At 34.5% G+C, this 16,925-nt stretch overlaps 3 protein-coding genes across 3 annotated transcripts; 1 reads left to right on the forward strand and 2 right to left on the reverse strand.

Annotated features, from left to right (window-relative positions):
- On the reverse strand, positions 6,527–8,552 carry LOC107617285 (casein kinase 1-like protein HD16). Its single transcript, XM_016319017.2, has 7 exons — positions 8,456–8,552; positions 8,230–8,360; positions 7,951–8,125; positions 7,777–7,867; positions 7,367–7,524; positions 7,043–7,231; positions 6,527–6,952 (listed from the first exon to the last, which is right to left on the reverse strand). Exons 2-7 carry the CDS (start codon positions 8,331–8,333, stop codon positions 6,893–6,895), a joined length of 777 nt encoding a protein of 258 aa, XP_016174503.1. The 5' UTR covers positions 8,334–8,360; positions 8,456–8,552; the 3' UTR covers positions 6,527–6,892.
- On the forward strand, positions 9,654–10,283 carry LOC107616255 (ATP-dependent DNA helicase PIF1-like). The gene has a single exon (XM_021112082.1). It carries the CDS (start codon positions 9,654–9,656, stop codon positions 10,281–10,283), a length of 630 nt encoding a protein of 209 aa, XP_020967741.1.
- LOC107617284 (casein kinase 1-like protein HD16) lies at positions 11,115–15,774 on the reverse strand. The gene is made up of 16 exons (XM_016319016.2): positions 15,128–15,774; positions 14,822–14,935; positions 14,649–14,722; positions 14,469–14,538; positions 14,331–14,386; positions 14,094–14,165; positions 13,854–13,948; positions 13,704–13,770; positions 13,380–13,509; positions 13,068–13,286; positions 12,818–12,948; positions 12,539–12,713; positions 12,365–12,455; positions 11,955–12,112; positions 11,631–11,819; positions 11,115–11,540 (listed from the first exon to the last, which is right to left on the reverse strand). The coding sequence occupies exons 1-16, from the start codon at positions 15,428–15,430 to the stop codon at positions 11,481–11,483; spliced, it is 2,004 nt and encodes a 667-aa protein (XP_016174502.1). The 5' UTR covers positions 15,431–15,774; the 3' UTR covers positions 11,115–11,480.

Consider the following 16,925-nt stretch of genomic DNA (forward strand, 5'->3'; position numbering starts at 1 on the left):
ACTGTGACACAGCCCGTTGCTCCCAAGCCCATTTCCCCCCAACCCACTGCCTCCCAGCCCAGTGTGACACAGCCCGTTGCTCCCAAGCCCATTTCCCCCCAACCCACTGCCTCCCAGCCCAGTGTGACACAGCCCGTTGCTCCCAAGCCCATTTCCCCCCAACCCACTGCCTCCCAGCCCAGTGTGACACAGCCCGTTGCTCCCAAGCCCATCTCCCCCCAACCCACTGCCTCCCAGCCCAGTGTGACACAGCCCGTTGCTCCCAAGCCCATTGCCCCCCAGCCCACTGCCTCCCAGCCCACTCCACGAAGTTCAACTGCCCTCAATTTTAATGGCGACAAATCATGTTCACAGGCGAAGTCCCCTAAATCTCTATCCTAACCAAATCCCATTACATCCAAACCTGTATCTCAGAAAGTTTGGTCTCAACCCACTCCTTCAACTAAGAATACACAAATAAAAAAAAAACAGCGCATCAAAGAAACAATCCAAGCCTATTAACTTTAAATTCAACACGTCTACTAAAATGCCTAGAAGGTATATCACAAGATCACAAGGCTGGAGAAACCAAGCAAGCAAGGAGCCAGTTCACTTGAATGTTGATAGCTCATATGATTCTTATGAGTCTGCAGAGGATAGTTTATACAAGCCACACATGCCACTTGACTCTCTGGACTCAAGCAGTGACAACAATGATGCTGTTGGTCCTAGCAGCGATAGGAGAAAAAGGAAGACTGCCAGTGACAATGACAAAGGCAAGAAAAAGGTTGTTAATGATGAAGATACTTCTCGTCCCCCATCAATGGATGCATTTGATTATGAGAAGGAGGTAGATGATGATGAGAATGAAGAAAACTTGCAATGTATGTAACGTATATTATAATTAATGTGCATATGTATTGATTTTATTCTGTTTCTGTTGGTGATGTAATGTATGAATTTGTATGGCAGTGTTTTTCTCTGATGATAGCTGGAAATCTGATGAACTGAATACTCCACCAGACTCTGAAGATGAAGCAGACCCAGCTGCGAATCCCATCTTCAATGATACTGCCAAGTTTGGACATGTGAGATTAGAGCTAGTATGGAGTTTACCACTAGGGATGCTTTTAAGAAAGGGGTTAGAAATTATACATTACAAGAGGGTAGGGGTGTAAGGTACAAGAAAAATGATACTACTAGATGTAGGGTGGTATGCAAGAATGAAGATTGTCCCTGGATGGTGTTTTGTTATTATAGCAAATCGAATAGATGTTAGCAGATTAAGACCTTTAATGATGACCATACATGTGAGAGAACTTTCAAGAATAGATGTGCAACTAGGTCTTGGGTAACTGATGTACTTGTTAAGAAGGTTAGGAAGCTCCCAGCTTTTAGACACTGTGAGGTGTTTAATTACTTTAAAGCAAAAACTGGAATACAACTGTCTAGGACTACAATTACAAGAGCTTTGGGTGATGCAAGGAAAATAGTGAGGGGTGATGAAGTTGCTGAATATGCTAAACTCAGAGATTATGCAGAGGAGCTGTTGAGATCTAATCCGGGCTCAACTGTCAAGTTAGGTGTTAGTCCAATGCCTAATGGAGAAGGTGTCTTCAAAAGGTTTTATGTGTAACAAAGACAACTGGAAGTGGTTCTTGAAGCTCTTGCATGAAGACATTGGAGATCAGACAGAGCATGGTTGGTGCTTCATCTCTGACATGCAGAAGGTAACCTATATGCTTCAATTAGAGGCATGATAAATTATTTTAAGGACCATTTTGGATTAATGAACAAAATTTGAAGGACTATTTTGGAGAATTGCAGAATTTAAGAATTTAAGAATTTAAGAATTTAAGAATTTAAGTATATGGTAACCTATATACTATTGTTATGGCAATTGCAGAATTTAAGAATCCTTAAGCGCATAAGTTCAAAATAGACCCTGTTTTCCAATTTATTATTATATATCTGGTAAAAATCAAGAATCTGTTATTTGCTCAGATTTTTAGGTGACTACTTTGTTATCTTGTAGGGTTTAATCCCAGCATTGCGTGAAGTTATGCCAGGTGCGCATCACCGCTTCTGTGCGTGGCACCTTTGGCAAAACTTTCAGAAACAATGGAAGGACTCACACTTGAAGAGTTTGCTTTGGAAGTGTGTTAGAGCAATGACTGTCCAGGAATTCAACGGACATATGCAGTCTATAAAGAGGGTGAATGAGAAGGCGTGGACATATTTAGACAAGTTTCCTAGGCAGGCATGGACCAGGGCTCACTACAAAGACTTTCTAAAGGTTGACAATGTCTGCAACAACATGTGTGAGGTGTTCAACGCTGCCACCAAACCATACAGATGTAAGCCCGTCTTGACTTTATTGGAGGAGGTTAGGAGGTATGACATGACTAGTATGGCAAGGAACAAACTGAAACTCTCTAGCCATGTGGGACGCTTACCTCCGATTCAACAAAGTAGACTTGCAAAGGAAAGGCATTACAGTAGGTATTATACACCAATGTGGTCTGGAGATGCGGCTGAAGTGATGTTTGAAGTGCATGGTGAACCACATAATGTGGTGGTTGATTTGGGAAACCAAACATGTAGCTGCAGGTCTTGGCAGTTATCGGGTAAGTACTATTTTGTTTGATTGTTTTTATTTTTTTGTGTAATTGCACCGTAGTATACCTATCAACACACTTAGTTACTCAAATTTATTATGTGCTAGGGTTACCTTGTCGTCATGCAATAGCTGTGATTTCAGTCATGAATGGTAGACCCGAGAATTATGTCCATGCATGGCTAACAATGGGCTCATACAACAAGACTTATGAGTACCATATCAACCCGGTAAGAGGTCAACAGTTGTGGGAAACATCAGAATACCTCCATTGCTTACCACCTGTAAGGAGCAAACCCCGTGGCAGGTCATCACATTATGCAAGAAAAAAAGATGCACATGAGGCACCTGTTCGGGGGAGCCAAGAGCGCACAGCAACAAAATTGAAGAGAAAATATGGCAAATTCACATGCGGGACATGTGGAGATGTTAGTCACACAACAAGGAGTTGTAGAATAGCAAAGAAACAAAAGGCTGATGAGTTAGCAGCTGCTGCAAAGGCTGCTGAAGATGCTACAAATAAGGGTGACACTGGTTCTAAAGGTAACAAAGGTGAGGTTGTTACTGAAGAATGTGAGGTTGGTGCTGAAGGAGGACAAATTGATACTCAAACAGAAGTTGCTGCTGAAGGGGGTCTAGGAGCTGAACAAGAACCTGCAACTAAGGTAGTAATAGTATTAAAAACATTAATCAAATTTAAAGCTTGAGTTAATAAATCTGGAAACAAACAAATCCATATAATGACACTTGTATTGTTGTTATTGATATCATAGGCTGTAAAGACTACAAAGAATGCAAAGAAAGGCCATATGAGAACTAAATGTGAGAGACGCATAGACAAACTCCCTGTCAAGAGGACAACTTCATCTACTGCTGCTACTGCTGCGGCTGCTCCACATCCGACTGAGATTTCAAGAGAGACTATTCAGGGAGCTAGTGCAGCAACCTCTGAAAAACTGGCCTCCTTCTTGAAATTTGTTCCAAATCCAGGATTCAACCCGCCAAGAAAAAATGTCTAACTAGCACAAAGTGTGGTGGCTTTTTGAGTTCATGTTGTTGTAGCTAAATGTTATGGTTAAACAATGCTGTCTTTTTGTAATGTAACCTTTCAAACTTGTATGTATGGCCTTTGAATGTTGTTATGGCCTATGATGTTTTGGGTTGTAATAGTATGTTATGCACAATGTGCTTTAGCACAAACAACACTTGTTCCATGTTCCGGAATTAGTTATGTTAAATTAATGAAGTTTTTGGTTTAGTTCATGTTGTGATTTATCTCTTTCTGGTTTAGTTGAACACAATTTTAGCAGAATAAGTGCAGCATCAAGAGTTGAACTCATGTCAAATTAGTGTTTCATTTCATTTCATTCCATCTTCATCAAGACATTACATACCACTTAAGAAATTTAAAATTTCATAACATTATCATCATTTGTTGAATATAAACCCCAACAAACTAAAACCTAAACACACACCAAAAGTAACAACAAAAGCCAGCAGCACCATTGTCATCATCTTCACGGTCTTAACATCACTCTCCAAGCTTGTCATCCTCCAACTTAACTCATGCAAAACTTCTAGTGGAATGGGTGCTGCAGAAACTTGTTCTTCACATCCATCAGCCCAGCGAAAAAAATTACAGTGAATTCCATACTGCAAAGTAAAAAATGCAGGTGAATCCAAACTCAAACTCAAACCATCTTAACATTTTCTTCACAGCCATAACCTTACCTCATAGTTCGGACAACCATAAAATGGTCTACCAGGATTTTCTGCAGTTGTTGAGTGCTTCATCACCGTTCGAAGCCCACAATTACAAAAAACAGCGTTCTTACCTCCCCTATTTCGCATTCCTTTGTTGCCATAAGGTCTGCCTGCAGAGTTGTTCCTACTTGAGCTACTTTGGCTTTTCTCGCCACCACCCATCATCACTCACACAGATAAGAAATCAATTTGGGTTTTACGGCGAAGAAGAGAGGTCGAACAGAAGAGAAGGAGAGTCGGAGAAGAGAAGGAGAGTCGAAGAACAGAAGAACGTAGCATACAGTTTGAAGAAGAGAAGAAAATTAGGGTTTTATAATTGCAATGGACTAATTTGGGTAATATTAGGCAATTCCATATACCAATTTGAAACAAATTCAACCTTGGCACACATCAGCATACAGCTGGAATGCCCACATGGCAGTTAACGTTCCACATCAGCAACGTTAAGACGGCAATTCTAGGAGGGACTAACGGAGACGCACGTTTCTAAATTTTAGGGATTTATTTGGTCATTTAGAAAAATCAAGGACTAAATTGAATACCGATTTAAATTTAAGGGACCATTTTAGACATTTAGTCTAAACAAATATATAAATAATTACTTTTAAAAAATATTTTTTATTTTTTAATATTTTTATTTTTATTACTAAAATTTTGTTAAACACATTAAAAAATAAAATAAATTTTTAAAAAAAAAATGCATTTTGAAGCTTGATAAGTTATTTTCCCTAATCCAAAAGGAAAAAGAATGGAAAAAGCCATGTGTCTAATTGAAAGAAACAAGTTATTATAAATTATACTTGATAAATTGTTCTCACCATCAAACATTTTCTGGCCAACTATACAGCAAAATCTTTAAAAAGAAAAGAGTTGTAGAAGGAGTTTTTGCTGCTGCGATAAATAAAATTTTGTTATTGATCCGCTCTTGTTATTAGTGCTGATTGTTGGTTAAACTAGTGATAAAAATGTTGTTCTAATTACTGATTAATATGTTAATCAAATTGCTTATCAAATTATTAATAGGTGAGCTTTTTAATTGTTATCTTGGGTTTAGGCAGAGACGATGTTGACATGGAGGATTTAGCAGCTGCCGAGAGCGAACTACCCAATACCTTTTCAACCTCGTTTGCTTCATCAAGTGAGAAAAATTAAGGACGTCACAGTGCAACTAAAAAAAGTAATGATGCTACAGTGCTATCAAACTTAGCTGAAACTTTTAGAGCTACGGTTGAGGATCAAGGAAAGCATGTGCAGGTACTAGCCAATGTAATGTCCGGTGTCAGTGACGGACCCAGAAAATTTTAGGAGTGGGGGCAAAAATATATATATATTAAATAAATTTTGTTAAATATTATTAATTATATGGAGATATAAAAATTAAAAAGAGTTAGCAAACACTTTTATTCTTAAAATACTATTTATTATATATAATTTATAAAAAAATATTTTTTTATTTCTAAAATTTAAAATTAAAATATTTTAATTAAATTATAGATAACTTATTATCCTAACTAATCTTTTTATACACATTTAATAATAAAAGACTAACTCAACTGCCACATTAACAACTAATGACACACTAATATTTATAATTCAAAACTAGAATTATATATAAATACTAGAAAAATTAAATCTTTATATGAAAAGTATGTTTATATAAAATAATAAAAACATAATTTTTATAATTTTTTTATTTTTTAAAATAATTAAATTTGTTATATATTTTTTAATTTAATTTTGATATAATGTTAGATAAAAAATTTTATGTATCTGTTTAATTATATATTATAATTAAAATATTTTTTATCATTATTTTTAAAAATAAAAAATATATTCTAAATTAGTAAATTAATCAGTTCATTTTAAAATTTTATATGCAACATAGGTATATATAATAGAACAAAAGATAAAAAATAAGTAATAAGGATGAATAAATCGAAAATAAAATAAAATATATAAAATCACAAAAAAATAAAATATTAGATTGATACCTAAACTATAATTGTTTGAATTAAAAATTGCAATTGAAAATATCAAAAAGAAAAATAATAAAATTGAAAGATATATAGAGTCGTGGAGAGCTATATAAAAAAATTAGAGAAATGTATGTATGCTTTATCTTTTAAATTACAAAGCATTTATTGATTCCCACATAAACACAGAGAATATACGTAGAAAGCATATTCTTCCTTATTGGATATGAGATGTATGTATGTATGCCATTGCCATGTGGATAATGCTAAATTTTAATGGACATACCCTATTGATCACAAAACCAGCAGCATAGCATATACATAGTTACAGAATGTAGAAACACATGAAACTAAACTGCATATTAAATTGCTCAGCAACATACCCTCCACCAAAGTCGAGCTTTAGAATAGAAGGGAAGAAACGAAACAAGAATCTGTATAACTCATAACAATATGGTCTTCTGCAACCACAAGATTCTACAAAACGATCATATACGATCGGGCAGAAGTAAATTCACAAATTCCATTGTCATTAAAATGCTTTGATTTTTAACTCAAATCAGCATAGAGTACGCCCATAGCACAAACAAGCAAGATAAAGATTCTTTGACCATTTCTCCTGAAAACAAGAACACAAGATGAGAAAACAAAAGTCGGTCTTACATGTCGACTTAGAAAATCAACTAGTTGTCAGCGTTCGTTCCGTTACCTTAACATGTGTGCTGGGAAATTGAGATGTCCGTAGAATTTCCTGAGTTTCATCTCCTGGCTTGCGCCTCGGAATACTTAATATTAGAGCAGATTGGTCCAATGTAGCAGCAGTTGCGGTAATTCTATAACCACCGTCCCAACGTCGATGGATACCCTCACTTGGATAGAGAAAATCAAGTTCAACCACCTACATTAAAAAGGTTGTCGATAAAAGGCAGGAAGTCAGTCTCATTTTGATAGGAGGATATATCAAATACTAGAAGATGGGATAAAACTGTTACAACGAAATTGCACATTCATAGAATACAAATTATCAGCAAACCTGATCACTGAATCCAGCATTGCGAGACATAACAACACCCCAGCGACTTCCAGCAGTAGCCATTGATGTAACATGAAAACCTTCTTTCCACTTCTTGTTTATCCATTTGAAGGGGAAAGAATCACTTACTTTGTATGATTGTTGAGTATACTGTGTACCTGCAGAAATTAGATCACAAATGACACCTCCCAACAAAACTTAAGGTAGTAAGGCAGATTAATTATGTGTAGACTGTAGAGAACCACAGAACTTGTTTATTAACAATAATGAAAACAATTTGTCGGGGAAAAGGTTGCAAACCCTGTAAGGCTTCCCATGATATTGAAGAAAATAATTTCATAATCATCAACCAGGAAGAAAACAAGAAACAAATAATTCTTCATTAAAAAATGTTACAGGTTGCAATCTACCTTTTGACATCACCACAAGAGAGGTTCCATTATTTCCCCCTGCAATAGAAGTGATGTAATAATTCTTATCCCACTGCTCCATGATCCATTCCTGCAATAAAATGGAGTCACAGTGATAAGTTTCATGGTGTGAAATTATATTCTTAAACAAGCCAAGTAATACCGTGTTTTCACCTTGTGCAAGAAAAAAGGTGACAACTTATAGACTTGATTCGTAAATCCAGTTCCAGCATCCATAATAAGTGCCCAGAGATTGGAACACGATGATACACAACTAATAAGAAGGCCATCCGCAATTCCTCTCTCAACATGCTTTGCTAGTCTTGCAGCAGTCACATTGTAATGATACCTAAAAAACCAACCAATTTATAAGTCCCAAACGATATCATAGGCAACCACATATTAGATTGCAAGAGTAAAGAAAAATGCCACAATGAGTAATGGCGTTTCTACCTTTGTTTCATGGGCAGTCTTGCCTTGTAAACCGAAATCCATTGTGTAGCAGGAACCCCTAATCGAACCTTCTGCTTTGGCTGTGAATCATCCTCTTCCTCCATATTCAGTCTACCCCGCTTTTGTCCAACCTAAGAATAAATTTTGGTTTTGTCAGATAAACTTATACACGAAAGCCCAACCAGATGATGGCAGATACCTCAATAACCATAATTTTAGTCGTTACCTTCTGAGCGCCCCGTCAGTATTAAGCGGCCGCAATGCTGGATTGGGGTCAATTATTCCATTAAATAGTGATATTAACTTGGAATAGTTGGGTTCTTCATCAAATTTCATAATTTTTTTAATTAACATAGTATGTTTATTCATAATTTTTTTAATTAAAATAGTATGTTTAAAATTTAAAATTTAAATTCAAATAAATTTTTTTTTTTTAATTTTTAAGTAAGCAATTAGGTTTGAGAATATTTTTTAAAATTTTATATAATTTATAAGCTACTATGCTAATTACAAAAAATTATATTAAAGTAAATAGAATTATTAGTCTTATTAAAATGTGAGGTTATTTATACTATTTAAAAGAAAAATTTAATTTGACATTCTTCTGTACTGAATTCTGTTTCTAATGTTGTTTCGATAAAATTGAATTAATTTAAGAAATTCTATTTAAAAATTTAAAATTTGTACTAGCTAATTAGGAAACTCTATTTAAAATTTTGAAATTTGAAATTCTAATACTAATTCATAATTAAGTGACCCCTTAACCGTTTTGATTTTTAAATTTAAATTTTATTACTTGTCACATTTATAAATTTTCTCTTTACTCAATTTACATTGTTATCTTTTAGATTGTATCTCCACAATAGAAGTACTTTTATTTTTTCTCTCTTTTTAAATATTTTTTCTAAATTTACGTAATTTATAAGGTTATTAATTTTTAGATTGTATTTAATTTTATTTATTTTTATCAACAAATAATAAGATTGATACTATTTATGACAAAACTAATAAAAATTATTTTTAAATGAATAAAATTCTATATTCCTAATGATCAATGAACGTTTAATTAAAAAATTTTATTTAAAAATTTAAAATTTGTACTAGCTAATTAGGAAACTCTATTTAAAAATTTAAAATTTAAAATTATAATACTAATTCCTATATTCTTAATCATGAAACTTCTAATGTCTTCTTCAGATCAAGATGAAGGTGAAATGAAGAGATTTGCTAATTGGATACTTGATGTTGAAAATGAAAATATTGATTTTGTTGTTGGTGATGAATCAAAAATTGAAATTCTAGATAATCTATTGATTACAATTACTGATGATTCTCTCTCTAATTTGGTAGACTTTGCATATCTAGATTTGTTGCAAAACATGTCAGATTATAGGTATTTTTAGAGTAGGACAACTTTTGAACCCATGCTTGAGAGTGTCGAGAAGGTAAACGATTTTGTCTTAACAATCTTTTCAGGAACGGAAAAGAAGCATTTGGGTTTTGACACAACATGTCAAGCTGATGAGAATGAAGATGTACATCAAGAGTGGTTCACACCAGAGTTCCTAAATGACATCAAATGTTCGGGACTATCCAATCACAAGTTGACTTTGAAGCCGGTAGTCGCTATAATGCTACTGCGAAACATAAACCAGACTTTAGGTTTATGCAACAGGACAAGATTAATAATTAACGAACTTTACAGCAACGTAATTGGAGCGACGGTAGTGATCGGTGGAAATATTGGAGATAAAGTGTACATTCCAAGAATGAACTTGATCCCTTCAGATTCAGGATTGCCATTTAAGTTTCAACGGAGACAATTTCCATTAACAGTATGCTTTGCAATGACCATTAACAAGAGTCAAGGTCAATCATTATCACATGTAGGACTTCACTTGCCAAAATCAGTGTTCACTCATGGACAACTTTATGTTACTTTGTCAAGAATTAAGAGTCGCAGTGGCCTCAAGGTTTTAATTCTAGACGAAGGCGGCAATTCAAAGTCATCAACAACAAATGTCATGTTCAAAGAAGTTTTTAATAATATTTAGGGAAAAATAATATTATTTTCATTTTAATAGCATGTTATGATTTACACTTTTATATAAATATTTACTATAGATATAACTAATTCATCTATAATTCTGCTTTCAGATTTGAGATAAAATATGTAACAAGGAGCACAACATCATATACCAATTGCTTTTCTAATGAAGTTAATAAGATACTAGGTTGTCAATAAATTTTTATTAGCCTTTTGATATAAAATTTAGTGTAAAATTGACATGATATTATTATAATTATATATGTTCTTATTTTTTTCATGTCTCTCTCCTTATGGTTCAAGAATATTATAGACTTCAAACTCTTCTATTTGCTTTTTAATATGAATAAAGATAAAACAACATATTCAGTATGTTTATTATATAATGACGATGATCGTGTTATACTAAACTCAAAAAATTTATGATTATAAAATATTATTTTTAATTTAATATGTCAAATTTAAATATAAGACAGTGCATCACACGGGTTTAATACTAGTTATTTAAGTATTTTCTAAACCCTTGTTATTTAAGTATTTTCAGTTATATTTCAGATCAAATCAAATACGACTTGCCAAATATAAATTCACTTATAAAAGATTGTATCTTTTGTTTGTTTTTATCATATTTTATCATTAAAAAATTAAGAAGATACTTTTGTATCATTGGTGTCCTAAGTCATTTGTATAGACCTACTTCCTAAGTTCTAACGCAATTGATAATGTAACAATTTTGTTCTCAAATTTCATTTTGATGGCATGTTTGCAGACGCATCTAGCTTACCATAATTGTTAAATTACAAAGCATTTATTGATTCCCAAATAAACACACAGAATATACGTAGAAAGCATATTCTTCCTTATTGGATATTAGATGTATGTATGTATGCCATTGCCATGTGGATAGTGCTAAATTTTAATGGGCATACCCTATTGATCAGAAAACCAGCAGCATAGCATATACATAGTTACAGAATGTAGAAACACATGAAACTAAACTGCATATTACATTGCTCATCAACATCCCCTCCACCAAAGTCGAGAGCTTTAGAATAGAAGGGAAGAAACGAAACAATAATCTATATAACTCATAACAATATGGTCTTCTGCCACCACAAGATTCTACAAAACGATCATATACGATCGGGCAGAAGAAAATACACAAATTCCATTGTCATTAAAATGCTTTGATTTTTAACTCAAATCAGCATACAGTACGCCCATAGCACAAACAAGCAAGATAAAGATTCTTTGACCATTTCTCCTGAAAACAAGAACACAGGATGAGAAAACAAAAGTCAGTCTTACATGTCGACTTAGAAAATCAACTAGTTGTCAGTGTTCGTTCCGTTACCTTAACATGTGTGCTGGGAAATTGAGATGTCCGTAGAGTTTCCTGAGTTTCATCTCCTGGCTTGCGCCTCGGAATACTTAATATTAGAGCAGATTGGTCCAATGTAGCAGCAGTTGCGGTAATTCTATAACCACCGTCCCAACGTCGATGGATACCCTCACTTGGATAGAGAAAATCAAGTTCAACCACCTACATTAAAAAGGTTGTCGATAAAAGGCAGGAAGTCAGTCTCATTTTGATAGGAGGATATATCAAATACTAGAAGATGGGATAAAACTGTTACAACGAAATTGCACATTCATAGAATACAAATTATCAGCAAACCTGATCACTGAATCCAGCATTGCGAGACATAACAACACCCCAGCGACTTCCAGCAGTAGCCATTGATGTGACATGAAAACCTTCTTTCCACTTCTTGTTTATCCATTTGAAGGGGAAAGAATCACTTACTTTGTATGATTGTTGAGTATACTGTGTACCTGCAGAAATTAGATCACAAATGACACCTCCCAACAAAACTTAAGGTAGCAAGGCAGATTAATTATGTGTAGACTGTAGAGAACCACAGAACTTGTTTATTAACAATAATGAAAACAATTTGTCGGGGAAAAGGTTGCAAACCCTGTACGGCTTCCCATGATATTGAAGAAAATAATTTCATAATCATCAACCAGGAAGAAAACAAGAAACAAATAATTCTTCATTAAAAAATGTTACAGGTTGCAATCTACCTTTTGACATCACCACAAGAGAGGTTCCATTATTTCCCCCTGCAATAGAAGTGATGTAATAATTCTTATCCCACTGCTCCATGATCCATTCCTGCAATAAAATGGAGTCACAGTGATAAGTTTCATGGTATGAAATTATATTCTTAAACAAGCCAAGTAATACCGTGTTTTCACCTTGTGCAAGAAAAAGGGTGACAACTTATAGACTTGATTTGTAAATCCAGTTCCAGCATCCATAATAAGTGCCCAGAGATTGGAACACGATGATACACAACTAATAAGAAGGCCATCTGCAATTCCTCTCTCAACATGCTGTGCTAGTCTTGCATCAGCCACATTGTAATGATACCTAAAAAACCAACCAATTTATAAGTCCCAAACAATATCATAGGCAACCACATATTAGATTGCAAGAGTAAAGGAAAATGCCACAATGAGTAACTGCGTTTCTACCTTTGTTTCATGGGCAGTCTTGCATTGTAAACTGAAATCCATTGTGTAGCAGGAACCCCTAATCGAACCTTCTTCTTTGGCTGTGAATCATCCTCTTCCTCCATATTCAGTCTACCCCGCTTTTGTCCAACCTAAGAATAAATTTTGGTTTTGTCAGATAAACTTATTCACAAAAGCCCAACCAGAAGATGGTTGGAGGGGATAACCCAGAAAAATAAGATACCTCAATAACTATAATTTCAGTCGTTACCTTCTGAGCACCGTCAGTATTAAGTGGCCGCAATGCTGGATTCGGGTCAAGTATTCCATTAAACAGTGATATTAACTTGGAATAGTTGGGTTCTTCATCAAATTTCATGTTCACTACAACCTCAAGAAAGTGCCTAAATGGAGCAGGGCAAAAGCAGCAAAGCATCTCAGGCGATGTCCCCATCTTCTTTTTGCAAACGAGGAAGGACTTGGTATCACCCTATGAGATAAGGTAAAACAAGATTGAAAAGTGATATATATAGTAATATAATCAGCATGATTACTTCATAGACATAAAATTAATGTATTTTACCTGATAACCTTGCCATGGTAACCGGCCTTTATGAAGGAAGATGAGTGTGTATGCAAGAGATTCAAGATCATCCCTTCTACTTGCAGTTCTTCCCAAATGAGCATGAACACTAGCATATCGAACAGTCCCTCTACATAACCCAAAACAAAGGCACTCAAACCAAGTACATGAACAAGAGTTACTTAAAAAAACTTTTTTTTGCCCCGGGAGAGAGGGGGGGGGGGTTTATATATACAGTACCATACAAAACAGCTCAGATGGGGGAGAAAAGGAGAGAACCATCAAAAAAAAAAGAAAGAAAGAAGAGGAGGGTAAAAATTGAACCTAAACATGTCAGGACGCTGATCATAATCAACATGCATCCCACTTGAGGTGTCTCGCCACTTTGTTGCTGTGAACATGTAACTATATCATAAAGTGGTTTGCCAAAACGGAATTAAGAAACAGTTTTACCCTTGAATTGCATCTACTAACCTAATCCAAGGTCTACCAGAAACAGTTTCTTCTCTTGTGCTGTAGATGGCTGACCTAGTAAGAAGTTCTCTGGTTTTACATCTCCATGCACATAGCTTCAACAAACAAAGAATGAAAACTTCATTATTACTTTAGAGTTCTAAAGAATCAAGACTTAATCAACTTATAAACATTAATCTAGGGTAGTACAAAAAACGAAACAAGGTGCTTAATAGAAAAAACTCGTGAAGAATAACATACCCCTTCGAGTGCATCTTCTCGAGTATTGATAAGGATTCAACAGCTATGCATGAAACCATTTCAGCAGACATCCTAAACAATTATTAACAAAAAGGGGATAAAAAAAGTTAAAAAGTTAGCAAGTTACTGCAGCATTTCTAACATGATACATTCAAATAATCCACATCTGTAAAATGAGTGTTGCAACAGACTGTGGGACACATCACAACATCAAGATTTACAAATGCTTATACTCACGTCTGGCTTGAGGAATTCCAGACATCCCACAAACTCGGACCAAGCATGTCCATAACCTGCATAAGTGATAGAAACATTTTGTAATTGTTGAACCAACAAAGGGATGGTACAATGGACGTTGTCCAAGATAGATCATACCATTATGTAATATTCTCCTTGTCTTCCTTTGTAGTGTACCCTAGGTATTCCATGACTACCACCAAGGATGCTTTTGAAAGAACACAAAAGTCAAACCACAACTCAGTATACCTTATCACAAAGTGTCAAACATGAATGTGAATCAATCCATAAAAACAATATGAAAAACAAAACACCTACTTGTAAACTTGCCACTCATATGGAGGGCCATAGTTACAGCCTTTACTGTTCCTATGTTCGAATTTCAGAGCCACCTGAGAAATTAAAGGCAGAAATCAACTTCAACCCAAATCAATCTCAAACCAAAAGTATCAATTAACTTGGAAAACCCGGAGGCTGCAATAGAAGCTCACCTCGGCAGCTCCAGGGCCTGTTGCACGCTCACGACGGCCAACAAAAACCTGACCAAATCCACCTTTACCCAGTTTCCTGTCAACCTTGTACATAGGTGATCCTCCAACTTGAACCTTTAGAAGCAAAAACATAAATAAATTAACAAACCAATGAAAAGAAAATCAGTCATAAGTCATAACATCACCAACATGTTAGCATCAACATAGTTTGTAAACAATAAACAAATAACAATCAAGAAGAAAAAAATGCAACCTATAGAAACATGGGTAGCTTTCAAAAAGAACATAACATTATTTGCAACATACCCTCTCAGGAAAAGGGGGAGTGTTATCTTCGGGTGCAGCACCCTTGTTGGCGCTCAAGCCACCACTATCATCACCCATCACGCCGAAAACCTTTTCTTTAACCTCTTTCGCCTTCGCTTCCGATGTAACGATCACCGGCTTCTTCGCCGCTGCCGCCGCCTTTGTCTTGGGCCTACCCTTAACCCCCGCCGCCGCAGCAGGAGCGCGTGTCTTCACGTTCCTCCTTGCCGGTGCCGGTGGTTCCGAGCCCTTTTGGCCTACCGCAGCGCGACCACGTCGCACTCCACTACGAAGCTCCGGCATTCTCCAAACCCATGCAATCGATTCGCAGCGTCGATAATCTTTATCATCATATGCCTTATCAGAGCTTCGAGACCCGATTCATCGCTGAAATTTGTAATGAATTTTGAAGAATTAAAGGGGAAAGGGGGGAATTTTGTTGAAATTTGAGCTGGGAATTAAAGGAATCGAAACCAATTAGTAGGGTTAGGGTTTGATGGTTAAGTAAGGTTTTCAATAGCAGATGTAAGAAAGAAGAAAGTAAAAGGAAGCAAGAGGAGCCTTACAAACAACAAACAAACGAAAGGTTGAAGATGAAAAGCAACTTAAAATCTTTCAATTTATTTTCCTCTCAAGTAAGAGGGTTTTATTTTTATTTTTTTTTTCTAGCATAAAAATAAAAACTGAAAAATGAAAATAGATGACGAAAACACAAAGAAAAATATTTTCTGTTAACCAAATTTGTGCAAGTCAATCTCTAGAGGACCAATTATTAATTATTATTGATTATTGATGACCAAAATCTTTTTGCCTTGTAGTTGTTTGGCTGATGGGAAAATTTAAATATCAAATATGAGATTTTACAATTTTACCACAAAATATATCTTAGATTTTCTCCCTTATATAAAACAATGTAAGCCTAAAAAATTTGGTCGGCAACAACCTAACATAGTTCAACTTACTCAATTTATGCTAATTATTTGATTTTAAAGTTAATTCATCAGCACTGGTTCAAGTCTATCAACATGTATTTTTTTTTTTTTTTAAAAAGCACGTGTTTTACCAGTCATATTCTTATTTTTAGGGTAAATTTTAAATTAATCTATGATTAAGAAAGACCGAAAGATGGGTCAGTGAATATTTATTGGATTGGATAGTAATAGCTGTTAATTATTTAAAATTTAAATAAATATGATTTAGAGAGTTTGCAAAGACAATTTTCTTTATATGTGTACGAGAAAATTGATAGTTAGTTTAAATTTATCTTTACATAGGAGTTGTAATGGGTAGCATACAATAGGTTTAAATTTAATCTAAATTTTACTTATGAATTTAAAAAATTTTTAGTCTATTTTATTTATGGGTTAAGAAGTTTTTAATTCTAATTTATTTGTACTTTAAAGTTTCACGTCAGATTCTACTTGATTCGATTTACAACAAATTAATTTTTTCAATCAAACACAATATTTAATTATTTTATACTTCATAAACATTAATAAATCAGGAACTACACAATCAAGTACATATTAAAATTAAAAACAATAAAATTTATATTAAAATTACAAAAGAATATGGATTCGATCCCTATTAATTTCACTATATATGGATAATGATTTTTAAATTTTTAATTACATTAGATAATATAATAAGAATGTGGACTGCGGAGTAGATCGAGTAGAGTTAAATATAGGCTCACACTCGATCTTATCTACCGTTCAATCTGTTCCATTATGAATTTGATTCGCCGCAAATTGAGTTATCAATCATACTTAAATAGAGTTGATTAAATTGAATACCT

Source organism: Arachis ipaensis, chromosome B09 (genome assembly GCF_000816755.2).
Source record: "Arachis ipaensis cultivar K30076 chromosome B09, Araip1.1, whole genome shotgun sequence".
Classification (NCBI taxonomy): Eukaryota; Viridiplantae; Streptophyta; class Magnoliopsida; order Fabales; family Fabaceae; genus Arachis; species Arachis ipaensis.